The sequence below is a fragment of the Myripristis murdjan genome, chromosome 21 (genome assembly GCF_902150065.1).
Source record: "Myripristis murdjan chromosome 21, fMyrMur1.1, whole genome shotgun sequence".
Taxonomy (NCBI): domain Eukaryota; kingdom Metazoa; phylum Chordata; class Actinopteri; order Holocentriformes; family Holocentridae; genus Myripristis; species Myripristis murdjan.
In genome coordinates, this window is record NC_044000.1 from 16,941,379 (window position 1) to 16,954,572 (window position 13,194).

The following is a 13,194-nucleotide window of genomic DNA, read 5'->3' on the forward strand; positions in this document are numbered from 1 at the left end:
CTCATCCAAATCTTTCGATACCACCTTTTTTTTGGGGGGGGGGGGGTCGCTCATCTCCGCCCATATAGTAGTTGCTGTATTTCCGACAGCACATGAAGGCAGCATACTTTCCCTGCGCTGACCTCTGACAGCCGCCGCTCCCTCCCTGCACAAACACGGAAGCAGCATGGCGTCCAACAGCAGCTCCGATAGGCAGCGAATTGCACAGCAAAGACTGAGGATAATTGCCGGGCATTTACAGAAACCCGTGGACAGCGATTCGGCCGTGGGAGCTGTTGAATGCAAAGCGGAGGAGAACAAGACAAATGTGTCATCTACGGCGAAGAGGGTGCCGAGGAGGAGGTAAAAACGCTGGGATGAAGCGGCAGCGTCAGTGGACGAGGGCTCCATCCTCAGTGGCTGTACACACTTACATGCCCATCATCAGTAGTGGCACTGGCTAAATGAGAACCGGCGGGCTGTCATAAGTCACACACATCGCATCCCCCTTGTCTGTCAAGCTTAGTCGGGGAGACGTGGTTAAATCGGGCATTACTGAAGTTAGCTTGCTAGCTAACATCAACGCTTGTTTGCCTTAACAAAGTGGCCATTCATTTACTATGGAGAGGGTGCGGCTGGACTCCTCAGTCTGTCTGCTTAACTTTTTCTACTCAGCTAAAGCTGTGGCTTCTACCAGCTTTATGCTATTGTGTTTTTTTTTTATAGTCGTAATGACGCTGATCCATAACTGTTTGACTCAAGAATTTGGCTATCCATAATTTGGTTATGTAGATCGTCATTTCCATTGGTAATTGTACGCGTTAGTTGACTTGGCACGATAAGAAGAGGGAAGGCACAGTGTTATATGATGTGTAGTAAATCTTTGAGCTCCCATCTGTAAAGTTTTTTTGTTTTTTTTTTTTTAAATAAATGGGATTTTTAGTTATTGGGGACACCCAAGCCATTCAAGTTGCAAGAACCGACAGAAGAGGGAAAAGTGGAACTTTTCCGCCCTGTATTTGATCTGATTGGTTAGGACTGGTGGTGGTCTGACTTTCAACCTATGAGGAGCTCAATTCCTTTTGAGGAAATACCACCACGCTGCACTGACATCTAGTGTCAGTCCCAGATACCACTGTGCTTATTTAGTCAGCAGCTGCAAGTCTGAATTCCTCACTCTGCATTTACACCAGCACAGCACTTTGTAGAGCTGGCCTTGTGAAGTTTATAATGTCCTGTCACAGTCAACATGACATTCTGATAATTAGCCAGTGTTTTGTCTTTCAGTCCTATCTGTCCACCAAAAGTTGTGTGTAAAGTTTACATTTAAGTCACTGAGTTTGATAATCCATGAAAAGCATAACAAAATTACAGTGGAACACATCAGCATTTTGCTGTCAGCATCAACAGAAGTAATAATGTAGCAATCAGAACTGCATGGTGCAACAGTGCAGAGCAAAAACTACATAGAAGGTGAATAGATTTTTTTTTTTTTTTTTTTTTAACTTAAGTAGGGGTAAACCAGCAACAACTTTGCTGCTGGGCTATCTCTACCTAGGATGGTATACACCAGCAGCATAGTAAGGTGCAGGTAGGGACTTGCACATTGCACTGGAGTCTGTGTAATAACAGATAACCTCTTAGTCTGCCCTTTTTTTTTTTTTTTTTTTTTTTTTTTTTTTTTAATTTGATTTAATTACATCATGTTGCAAGACTAAAACTTACCAGTCACTGTTTGAATAAAAAACAAGAGACAACCTCAGGTGAACTTTTACCTCCCCCTGACGGAGCCTGTTGCTGTGGTTTTTCTCGTGTGGTTGGTTAATGGTATCTGTCCAAAGCCTGATTTGTGGGTTGAGTGGGATGTCAGCTGTAGCCCACTTTTTAGCCCACTTTAGTGAAGGCATGACCCAACCACGTATCTTATTCATACATATCCATCTGCCAGAAAGGCAAATTCAGTCATGTTTGTGTCAGTTAAAAAAAACACTCGCATAGTTGTGTAATCTGTAGAAAGTTAGTCATTTGTTTGTGTTGAGATTTGTGTTGCACTTCCCTTTGTTTGCTGTAATTGCATGCTCTTTTTCAGTGAGCAGTCAGTGAAAAATAGATCACAGATGAACCTGCCCTCTTAGGTTCTAGTAATACTATCTTAGTCTGTAGCTTCTGATCATGAATTACATCATCCAACAATTTTTTTCTGTCGGAGATTTATAGAAAAATAAATAAATAAATAAACAATTCCCTTGGATAATAAAACCCTTGCAAATATCAGTGTAGTAACAATTGGTTATTAGACTTTAATTCTGTTTTGAAACTGTGGTAGCTATCAGTTTAAACTGTTTGATTTTGTGGAGAACCAGTTTAGCATGTGCAGCACAGTTTAATTACAATTTAACTGTGGATAATGTTAACAGTGGCCAGAGGCTGTAACCAAAGAGCTAATTTTAATGGAACTAAACATGGTTGAGCTCTATATTGATGCAAGCCTTTAACCAAAGAGCACACACTTTGATAAAGGCAAAAGATACTACTTGTAGCAAGACAATGGTTTAAAACCTCAAAGGAACACTGAGGCACGCATTTTTGGTTTTTATCAGAGGCAAGGGCTAACAGCAGCTGAACAGCAGCTGTTTCAGAAAACATTTTTTCCCCCAGCAGCAGCCAGGTTTAGATGCACCCAGGTAGGGAAGAGCTTCTCAGTTTGATAAAATAATTTTCAATTTCTATAAGACCTGCAGTAGCTCCTTTCACTTGGTCCTGGCTATTGTGAATAGACTCAGATCACAAAGTTGTCTACTTATAGCAGCAGTCTGTGTTCACTGACCTCTCCACACTTGCCATTTTTGTTGATAAATTTTCCGCCGGCATGTGTATCAGTCATGACAGGACACCGTTCGTGGTGAGGATTCATTCAAAGTATGATTCAGTGTGTCTGCATCTCGTTTGTGCTTTCACCCCTAATTTATAGGAAACTCCACTTTGGCAGGTATTAATCTTTATTATGGCTTTTACTGTACTATGTTAGCATCCCATCCCAAGTGACACATGAATTATGGTTGCTCTCTGAGTGGTAGTAGAGTGGTGTTTCTACAAGAGGTGTGAGCAGAGCCCAGCACGGTAATACTCCAGAGGCCGTTTTGTTATCTTTGGATGTGAAACCAGTGATGATAGCAGTATACTCCTCATCTTAAGCCAATGTTCAGTTAATTCCTCAGTATTTACGTCTTGGGATGTCTTTCCCTTGATTTTGGGAGCACGCCTTTAATAAGCATAGGTAGAGCTGAATGGGAAATGGCGAAGAGCAAAGCGAATCTCTGTTGGATTGGGCTGGCTACCTCTGTTGATGGGTATGTTGTTTGAATGTGTCACTCCTGCTCCCCAACATTACCATGACAACAAGCTGTGGTTGCCAGCCTGTGTGCAGAGTGCTGTGCAGCGGCTAACACCCAGGGAATATTGTAGGTGTAACTGTCTGCAACCTCCCATACTGTAAATTTGCCAGGTGATAGCTGGCCCCACCGCAAGTGAATGGGAAGGCTGTGGAATGACTGATAGTAAAATGAGGAAACAGGGACAATCTCCCCAGTGAAATAGTGTACTGTAGGCCCGGTTAGCTGTGGAAATACTGCAGCACTGTGTTCAGATATCGCCGCGAGGTACAAGATTATCAGCAACGGCTGTTCTTTTTTTTCTTTGTCTTGGTTGATATTGTTTACCTAACCTAAATTTTGAACAAGAATTCAGGTTTTAAACAATGCATCACCTACAGACCAGACACAAATGACTGCAGTGACAAATTGAGAATGTACAAGGTTGTTGTTCCAGACAGCACCTTCACATGTATCTTTGCAACTTCCTCTGATATTATTTCATGTCCTGTCTTGACTCCAGACACCCTAGAATGTATGAATCACTAATTTAATCTGTCCTGTTGTTTGTTTTTCCATAGGCAGGAGATTATGAAATGGAATGGCTGGGGGTACAGTGACTCTAGATTCCTCTTCAACAAAAAAGGTCAAGCAGAATTCACTGGGAAAAGGTACAGTATGATTTCACATTGCTGCTTTTATGTTGAATTGTTATACCTATCCATCATAGATTTGTGAGATAATTAATTGTAGCTATCCTTTATAAATGGTGATCTTGTTTTAGCGTGGGAAATCTGTTCAGCTTCAGGACACAGTACTTTTTGTTTGGCTTGAGGCTCATTGCAGAAAAAGCCTGTTCCTCCTATGCTAAAATATCATCAGGTATAGAGGTATGAATTGATCATTTTCACAGCCCACACTCCAGCCCAGCTATGGAAATTATTTGCCTTCTCCTACACTCAAAAGAATGTGGTGCTACTGCCATCTAGTGACTGGCATCTGAATTGCATGTTGTCATCTGAGAAGGTCACTGGTTGTGATTTTCAGAAACTCTGTTGCTCATTAACAGAGAGAAAGTTTGCCCCACCTCCCATTCACACAGCCAAACTGCTGATAAATGGAACATATTATGTTAGTAATCGTCACTGTCTCTGGGGCTTGTGGTCACACACACGGTTTCGCAGTTATTTTGCGATTGCCAAAGAAGAAATTTTTAGGTTGAATGTGTGTGTGGGTGTAGAAAAGCAAGGCCTTTTGTTTCCAATATTTAGTGACTGATCATGGCTTGAGTTTGCACTGGCACCAGAATGGATAGCTCTTTTATTGGGTGTCTTCTGTTCAACAACTTCATCTTTGTCTCCCATGCCAAAAGCAGAGGTAGAGATGAGCCTTGTTTTTGTAATCATGATGTATGGCTTTAGAACAGACAGCCTTGCCTGTCAGATTGTAAACATAGGCACCCAGTGCAGTGTGTATGTGGAGCCGTGTTTTGAGTAATGCATCAAACTGAACAGGATGTTGCACAGCAAATGGTTTCCTCTTTTGCGAGCAGTTGCATTAAACTGCGTCGCTGTATGCTCCATACCCTCTCAGCTGAGAAGCTACCTGGGCAGCATATACAGTATCCCAAGGCTGAGGCACCGCTGAATGAAAGTCAAAGACAATATTCTCCTCCTCCTGCCTCCACCTCTGAGCTCGCTGTGACAGAGGCTTTTTCATTAAAGAGTGTGTTTCATGGTCTCTTGGACAAAGGCAGACCACAGTCCCCTGATGGGCTGGTCCAGGCTGTGCCAGCAGCTCAATTATGCAAGCGCTGGCTGGGGCAATCACACAGACAGCACTGTCACTGCAGCTCTGCTTGCCTAATAACCTCCTTGGACTCAAACCCTCTATTCTTATTAGACACAGGGCTTGCTCTCCAACTGAATAAACCCACTTGTGTATTTAAACATTTTCAATCAAGGATTTATGACTTGGTTTAATCCTAGCACCAGAAATAACCAACACAAGGTTTACGTATGGCTGTCGTGGTTATATCTGTCTTATTTTCCCCCTTCCAGGTATAGGCTAAGTGGCATGATCCTCCCTAGTCTGAAAGACTGGTTTGAAGGCACTTTCGGAGCCAGCCTGCAGCATAAATCTCCAGCAACAGTGAGCGCAATTTATATCTATTTCTTGTGTCTTCTGCAAATGGCACACTGCAGCACTAAATCACAGTTACCTATATCACAAGGCCTTCTTTTGTTTCAGCCGGTTCTGAACAGCAATGCTGTCCAGCCTCCCACTCTTAACGAGGCCTTCGTGGAGGATCTGAAATCTGTGGGTATTCCCTTCTCTCATGATGCGGAAGACCGGGTGTTCCGTGCTCATGGTGAGGCATGCTGGGAAGAGGCTGGATCTCTCAAAGCGTCACATACTCTGAAAATTTCTTTCCCCACCTCTTTTTTCCCTCCGCATATTCTTTGATATTTATAAACAGCAGCTGGCATATTTAAATTGGTTTGTTATCTTGATTTTTAATGCAAAATGCACGATGTTTGTTTGAGGTGACCATCTTTAAATTCATGTGCATCTTAGTCATATTCTTAATTGTGGATTTTTTTTCCCCCAGGGCATTGCTTACATGAAATTTTTGCTTTGCGAGAAGGGAAGGTCGGGCGTGTTCCAGATCTGGTGGTATGGCCAAGTGAGTTCAGAAACCATGTCATCAGTGCTTTTATTGGTCTGTTTTTCTTCTTCCACATTGCATAGCTGATCCCCCTCCCAGCTTAGGTGATTTAAAGGGTTAATCTCTGCAGAGGCGGAGGGATATTAATATGTATGAGTGGAGGCTTAATAAGAAGCGTCAGGGGGAGGATGGTTGACACCCAATACTCCACGGTCTGGCCCTGCACAGTGCACCCATGAATTATGAGGCTGAGATTGGTTTGCTGCCGTTATGGCTGGCACTATTTTATCATGTAAATGAGTGTTGACTGATGGTTGAAACTTGATTAGCAGCCTCCCAAATGGGCAGCAAATCACCAAGCAACTGTAACCAGCGTTCCATCTACAGCAGTCCCCGATTTTTATTTTTCTAACCCCACAAATTCAGTTCCCTCCACTATATATCCAACAGATTTTTTTTTCTGGGCCTGTAATTTGCACTTGGCACTACTCCTTTCAAGTCATTGTGTATTTTAAATGTAGGGTTAGTTTGCTGAACTGTAATCCACAGGCGAAAGCTGTGTGTTTAATTGGATGGCAGAACATGTTAGAGTGGAGGCATTTCTCACTGGCTCACCAAGCACTTGAGGCCAGTCAAGCAGATCCATGTAGGTGGATATTGCTGCTCTTCCCTCTGGCTCACCACTCCAGTGTGAATGGCCGTGGGACCTGTGATTGGCCAGAGTACCGTCATATTGATCCAGCACATCCCACCCTAGAGAGCATAGCTTCATGCTCTCTGACTCCATCTCTTGAATGCCCCAGGCAAATCAGAGCCATCAGGCAAACCAAAGCCCACCCTACCTCTCCGCTTGTCTTCTTGCTCTAATGGCTCAAGCCTTATGAATTTATTTATTGTCTTCTATTGATACATAGTTTTATGTGCCGTCTCTCATTTCCCCTGTAGTGCATGTACTCTTGTATCGTTGGGAGCATTTAATTTATGATTACAGTAGCGGATGCTGGATGGAAACGATGGCTAATGATTAAAATGATACTCCATGTCTTTACAGACTGCCACAATGATGTAGTGAAAATAGTGGAGCTGGCATGCAAGCACAGTGTTTGTTTGATACCATATGGAGGTGAGTCTCTTGTGAAATCAAAGCTTCTTATCAGCATATTCACTGGTTATGTATGTACAAGCCATTAGAACACTTCACGTTTTGTAAATGTAGTTTATACACATTTTTAAAATATATTAAAAATATATTTCATACTCTATTCCCATGCTGATGAAATTATGTTTTATATATATTCATGCAGGCATAGTGGTAATGAATGAGCATTTCTTTTTATAAGAAATGGCAGATCCCTTGATAATGTCATTTAAGCTTCTTTCACACAACATGCACAGTTTCATGTCTTGTTAGGTGTGTACACTATATTGATGTGATTTATGGGCATGTTAATAAGGAAGATATAATGAAGTAAAGTCAGGTATTCATCTATGCATTAAAGATATTTTAGGCTTCATCCTCTTCATTCTGTGTAACAGCCTCATTGTGAACTTTGAATCGTTGTACAGAACCTCCTCCACATTGCTTTTCTTAAATCATGGAAATTATGATTTACTAAGCATCCAAGGCTACTGCCAGAATTTAAACTGGTGCTTACAGCGCCAGTTTCTAAGTTTTCCACAAAGGGATGAACATGGGGGCGTAGAGAAGTGCAAAACCATGAAAGCAGGAAGCTGTCTGCTATATTCACATGGTCTGTTTGAAGACTTTATTACTGCAACTGCTGGTTCTTTTCTCCCAGGAGGTACCAGTGTCTCCAGTGCCCTAGAGTGCCCCCCAGAGGAAACTCGCTCCATCGTCTCCCTGGACACCTCACAGATGGTACGTAATGAAAGACCTGCATCTGTACCGTACATACTGAATGTGTTGAGACAGATTCACCAGGAATTATGGTCTAAAGGGAGAAACTAATTCTATATCAGTGCTCCTATTCAAAGACATAAGGCCATGCTTGCCCACATGACATTATTTTCTGTCAGCATGAAGATTCACAGAGAATCACACCCAGTTTTATGCTTTTGTTTGGATTTAAAAATGCAAGGAATAAAAAAACCCATAATTGTTTTCTGGGTGGCTTTTTGTGTCAATTATTTTTATTCATTATTTTTTAAAAAGAAGGAAAAACGTCAAAGTCATGTTTCACTCAAATCAAGCACCTATGATGTATATTTTATTTTGTACTAGTAAGATTTAATAAGACAATCATTCCTAATATTGATTGAATCCAATGACACTCTCCAGAGAAATGATGAAACTTGGGGCTGTTAGTTATGGTGAAAAATGGTGCTTACCCTTACCAGTACAGTATAGCCCTTTGATCCAGGCACATGTGGAGGTGATATATAAGCTGTCTGGCCGCTGCTAAACTACTAGTCAGGGAGTTGGTGACATAGACACCAGTGGCCAGTGTGCTGTGTCAAGGGTCAGAGGTCAGGTGACTCCAAAGGAAGCACATGAAAGGAGCAGTATGGTAGGAACATAATCTTTATTACCTGTGGAAAGTAATCGATTGCAGGTGTGAGGTAAGCTCCTGCAGTGTTGGGGTAAGCCATGGACCAGCATGGCTCCAATAAGAGGTGAATTTGTGGGACTGAATGTTAAATTGAGGTTAACCTTGAGGAACCTAATTCTTGTCTCCTTCACACAACTCCTCTGCACACAGTTATCTTCGCTGACGTGTGTTTATCAGTCTAGAAGGACGTGCCGCTGCAGCACTCTCTTGTCAACAAAATGTCAAGGCTTTTTCGCCAGGGACTTTCCTTTTCAAATAAAACCAAAATTCCATGCCACTTATTGTTTTTCATTCATTTATTTATTTGGACCGTCAGTCTTTCCAACTGCTGGAAGATATGTTAACACCTTGAACTCTGTTTTCCCCTTAAATTTCCACTTAAGTGGCTACAAAGTTAGAAAAAAAAAAACATGTTTTCCATATTGTGCAGCAATGTCATATATATTCTCTGTATCTGCAGGTTGCAACACTTCACTGAAGCTGTATCAGGCTTATACCAAGTCAAATATTGAAATACACATTGCCATTGTGTTGTGGCTGCATCATTACATCAAGCAGAAAATATCTAGATGACTTGTGCATCATTTTATACACATTTCACTGCAATGACAAATCACCCATGTGTACAGCAAGAGTTGACACGAACATAACAGGTGAAGGTAGTTTTGTATTTTTAATGAAGATCCTCTAAGCTGGTTCAGTGGTGGTCTTTTATGTTAGATAAACTCAAAAAGGATTACAGAAGATTTACGATTATTCCCGGTGGTATTAACTTATGTTTGCGAAAGCCTTTCCAAGAAATGTTTATGACCTCATCACTCATGTCGTCGTCGTGTGTTTTTTCCTCTACAGAACCGCATACTGTGGATTGACGAGAAAAATTTAACTGCCCATGTGGAAGCTGGCATCATCGGTCAGGATTTGGAGAGATTAGTAAGCACCATCCACATCAATATTCATCCACTGTTAAAGCATATTTTACTGTAAAACAGTGTGCAAACGACCAAGCTGCGTTTGACCATTCACATGCAGGTTCCCATGCTCAATCACCGGAGGTTCTCTGTGCTCGGTGGGTCTGACAGCATTTAGAGAGGAGTTTCACAGAGGAGCAGAGTGCTGAAGGGTAGAGATTAGTGAGTGAGGCGCCGGCTATGAGCAGATGGCACCATCAAGCTAATTCAGAAAAATGGAGAAGGAGCGGGTGTTTGATGTAGAGGAATGCGTGAGCTGCATCTAAAATAGACTCTACCTCTGCATTTAGACTGGGCCATTTTGATGGAGCAGATGGGTGTGCATTAAAAGCTGCCTTCGAGGGGAGCGCTGTAATAAAACAAGGCCTGACTTTACCCCTCGTCTTCTGATCAGTGCTTCTGGTGTGGGTCGCTCAGGTACTTTAGGGTCTTTTATTTTTTATTTTTTATTTTATTTATTTATTTATTTTATTTTTATTTTATTTTATTAAATGTGCCGCCTGGATGTAGGCATTCTGGGCTGGTGTGCCTGTAGGAGAGTGCACTGACTACTTATGACAAACCAGAGGCCTGTAGTCCCTGGAGGGTTTGTGCATCTGGCGGGGGTTGCTGGGATGCTCTGGGGGTCTTGTTTGTGCGCCACTGAGGACCCCAAACCCAACCCTGAAACTAGATTAACCCAGTGTGAAGGCCATGGGGCAGCAAATTTAAGCCAAGATGTCACTTATTTTTCCGTGTGGATAGGCTGAGATGTGAAGCAGTCACGCAAATATGTAAGAGCGATGTTTTTTCTGTATTGTTTATTTTGCTGTTATTCTTGAAAAAAGGTTGAGCCATGTCACCTGGAAGAGTATAGCTGTTACTTTGCACAGGATACAAGTGTTTCATTCAGGCAGTGGAACTGGGCTCAGCCCACATAATACACCAATCTCTGAATGTCTCTTTTTATTCTTCTCTTGCTCTTTCCTTTTGGTTTATTTTAGACTTGTTAAAATCTATGATGCCATAAAACCTGAGTTGGAGCATTACAGCATAACGAGTGCAGTGAAATTCGCCGGCAGAGCTGCTGTTTTTTTTTTGGTCCCTTTGCTGTCTTATTCATTTTGCATGTCATAAAAACATTTTTGTAGGTTAACAGCTTTGTTGTTTTCCAAATATTGCTGACTTGCTTTTGTATGCAAAATCAAATCTGTGTATTTGTCTCTTTTTCCACAGCTCAATGAGAATGGCTACTGTACCGGACATGAGCCAGACTCCATGGAGTTCAGCTCCCTGGGGGGCTGGGTGGCCACCAGAGCATCAGGCATGAAGAAGAACATCTATGGCAACATCGAGGACCTGGTGGGTTACCTCCCTTACCTTACCTTACCTTCACTTCCTGCTTCTTTTTGCTCTTTACAGTACACAGTTACACACAGCTACTAGGAAGAAAATTATTACCAACACTCGTGTGAAGTTTACCCCTCTACCCTAAAATGCAGCAGTATCAGTGTTAGTTATGTGTGCATTCACACGTGCTGCATGCATGGGTGAAGTACTCAGACTGTTTTTTTTTTTGCAAACTGAAACCTAATGTAGCTTAAACTATGTTAATCTTTTACTGTGCAGGACTGTTTTCCACTGTTTCCTTTGAGTTTCTAATCGAACTGTGTTGTGTTGCTGTTTTCTCACTCATCAGGTCGTCCACATAAAGATGGTGACCCCGAGAGGAGTGATTGAAAAGAGCTGTCTGGGTCCACGCATGTCCACCGGGCCAGACATTCACCACTTCATCATGGGCTCAGAAGGTTTGCCAACTGCACTGACTTTCTGTTCTGACTTTGATATGTTGAGGTGTGTGCATGTGTTTGCTTGTGTTCATTAATTTTTGTGATAGAGCAGTGACACCAGGACAGTTCTCATGCCACAGGTCTGTTAAACATTAACCATCTTTGGTGGAAAAGTGATCAAGAGGGTTCTCGGTTAGGAACCAGCAAGTGTCCTCCCCACCCTCTCTGCAGTGCCCTGTCCTTGTGAATGCCCACAGAGAATACTGCCATATGTCAGGTTCCCCTCTACATAATGAGGAGGTGCAGAGACTCTTGGCACCGTTATGTTAAACAGCTGTGGATACAAACTCTATATTCGCCCTACAAAGCTCAGCAATCTGCTCACTGACTAGGCCCGGAGTACTGCAGAGATCTCCATTTGTACTCATTAGAACTGATAGCAAAGGATAGCAAATGCACATCTGTCAATACGTTTCTCATCAAATGCATTCAAAACATAGTCGCCAGTGAGTCGCCTAGTTCATTATGGAAAAGTTAAAGATGTCTTGCTCTTGGTTAGCATTATCACACCACGCTTACCTTTCACCACCTCCTTGTGGTGCCTCTAACTGCTTTAAATGACCTAGCACATAGAGTTATTAGCTATTTAATAATAATAGTTAATGTGTTATGTTTGAAGAAACAATTATGGCGTTATGACCACATTTGTAACATGTCTCAGCCATGTGCAGGTTTACTGGTTAATATCCACTGGGTCACTAGTTAATGTTGTATTTCAGAGATGAGCAGGCGTTCCAATATAGCTTACGCTTTTGTTCCAAAAGGCAGATTTATAATTTTTGTCAGTATTGCAACTACTGTGTGAGACCTGGCATTCTAAAGTGGTCAAATCTGGACATTTAATAATGGTGCCCCCATCAGGCCAGTTGGTGTTACTTTAGATGGGGTTCACTTTAGAATATGGGAGATGTCATCTTCTGTTTTGTTTTGGTTTTTTTTTTTTTTTTTTTATGTTTTTTTATGTGAAATAGCACTTTTATTGCATGTAACATATCAGGATAAATGAAAAAGAGTTTTGAGAGGTATATAGTCTGTAACCGTGAAGCAAGTCCATGATACTAGACTTGAGTGTTGGCCTACAGTTTATTATAGAAAGCGAGCTGGATATGTATACCACGTTAGAGGAGTGTTGTAGCCATATTGTGGGAGCTGACCTTTAATTATCGGACTTTCCTCCAGCTAACAATAATATTTCCTACACCACTGCTCAATACTCTGCTGCAGTGCCAAGCTGCAGGTCTGTAGTATATAAAAGTTCATGGCAAACTGTGCAGCAGATAGTTATAAAATAATAATAATAATAGTTTTTGTTGTTATCATTTATATATTACAATACTTGCAGTGCAAAAGGCCTTTAGGTGAGTCTGTTAAGTGCAGTAGAAAGCTGGAGTTTTGTGGAGGAGAGATGGGACAGGACCACACGTCTTTTGGAGTGCCTGCACTTCTGGGAGGCCTAATGCTGCTACTAAGAGGTCGCAGCGCTGCTCGGCCTCATTAGAATTATCTCCCTCCTCACCTCTGCACCCCCACCCTGCAGTCTGATACTAGGCCACAACAACAAAGCGCAGCACCAAAACCCTCAACTATGCTCTGCATGTTAAGTGGAACACATCCATTTTATTAGAAATTACTGTGAAGCCTCTCTAGCTTCTCATTCGCTGCACAACAACCGGGTCTCCATATCTCACTGACCTTGAAATGGCCTGAATGCAAAGTGTTTTACTCCAGCTCGCTGCAACCCAGTGCAAAAAGAAATGATTGGAATAATCAATAATAATCACTTTTTCTTTCGAAGGCCTCTCAACC

At 42.0% G+C, this 13,194-nt stretch overlaps 1 protein-coding gene across 1 annotated transcript in view; it reads left to right on the plus strand.

Moving 5' to 3' along the window:
- Positions 1-121: 121 nt before the first annotated feature.
- agps (alkylglycerone phosphate synthase) overlaps positions 122-13,194 on the plus strand; it is a 30,229-nt gene continuing 17,156 nt past the window's right edge. Inside the window, exons 1-10 of the mRNA XM_030080401.1 lie at positions 122-342; positions 3,932-4,021; positions 5,411-5,501; positions 5,601-5,721; positions 5,962-6,036; positions 7,070-7,141; positions 7,818-7,897; positions 9,441-9,521; positions 10,775-10,900; positions 11,238-11,346. Of these exons, the coding sequence (XP_029936261.1) occupies positions 167-342; positions 3,932-4,021; positions 5,411-5,501; positions 5,601-5,721; positions 5,962-6,036; positions 7,070-7,141; positions 7,818-7,897; positions 9,441-9,521; positions 10,775-10,900; positions 11,238-11,346 (1,021 nt within the window). The 5' untranslated portion in view covers positions 122-166. The remainder of the gene's footprint in view (positions 343-3,931; positions 4,022-5,410; positions 5,502-5,600; positions 5,722-5,961; positions 6,037-7,069; positions 7,142-7,817; positions 7,898-9,440; positions 9,522-10,774; positions 10,901-11,237; positions 11,347-13,194) is intronic.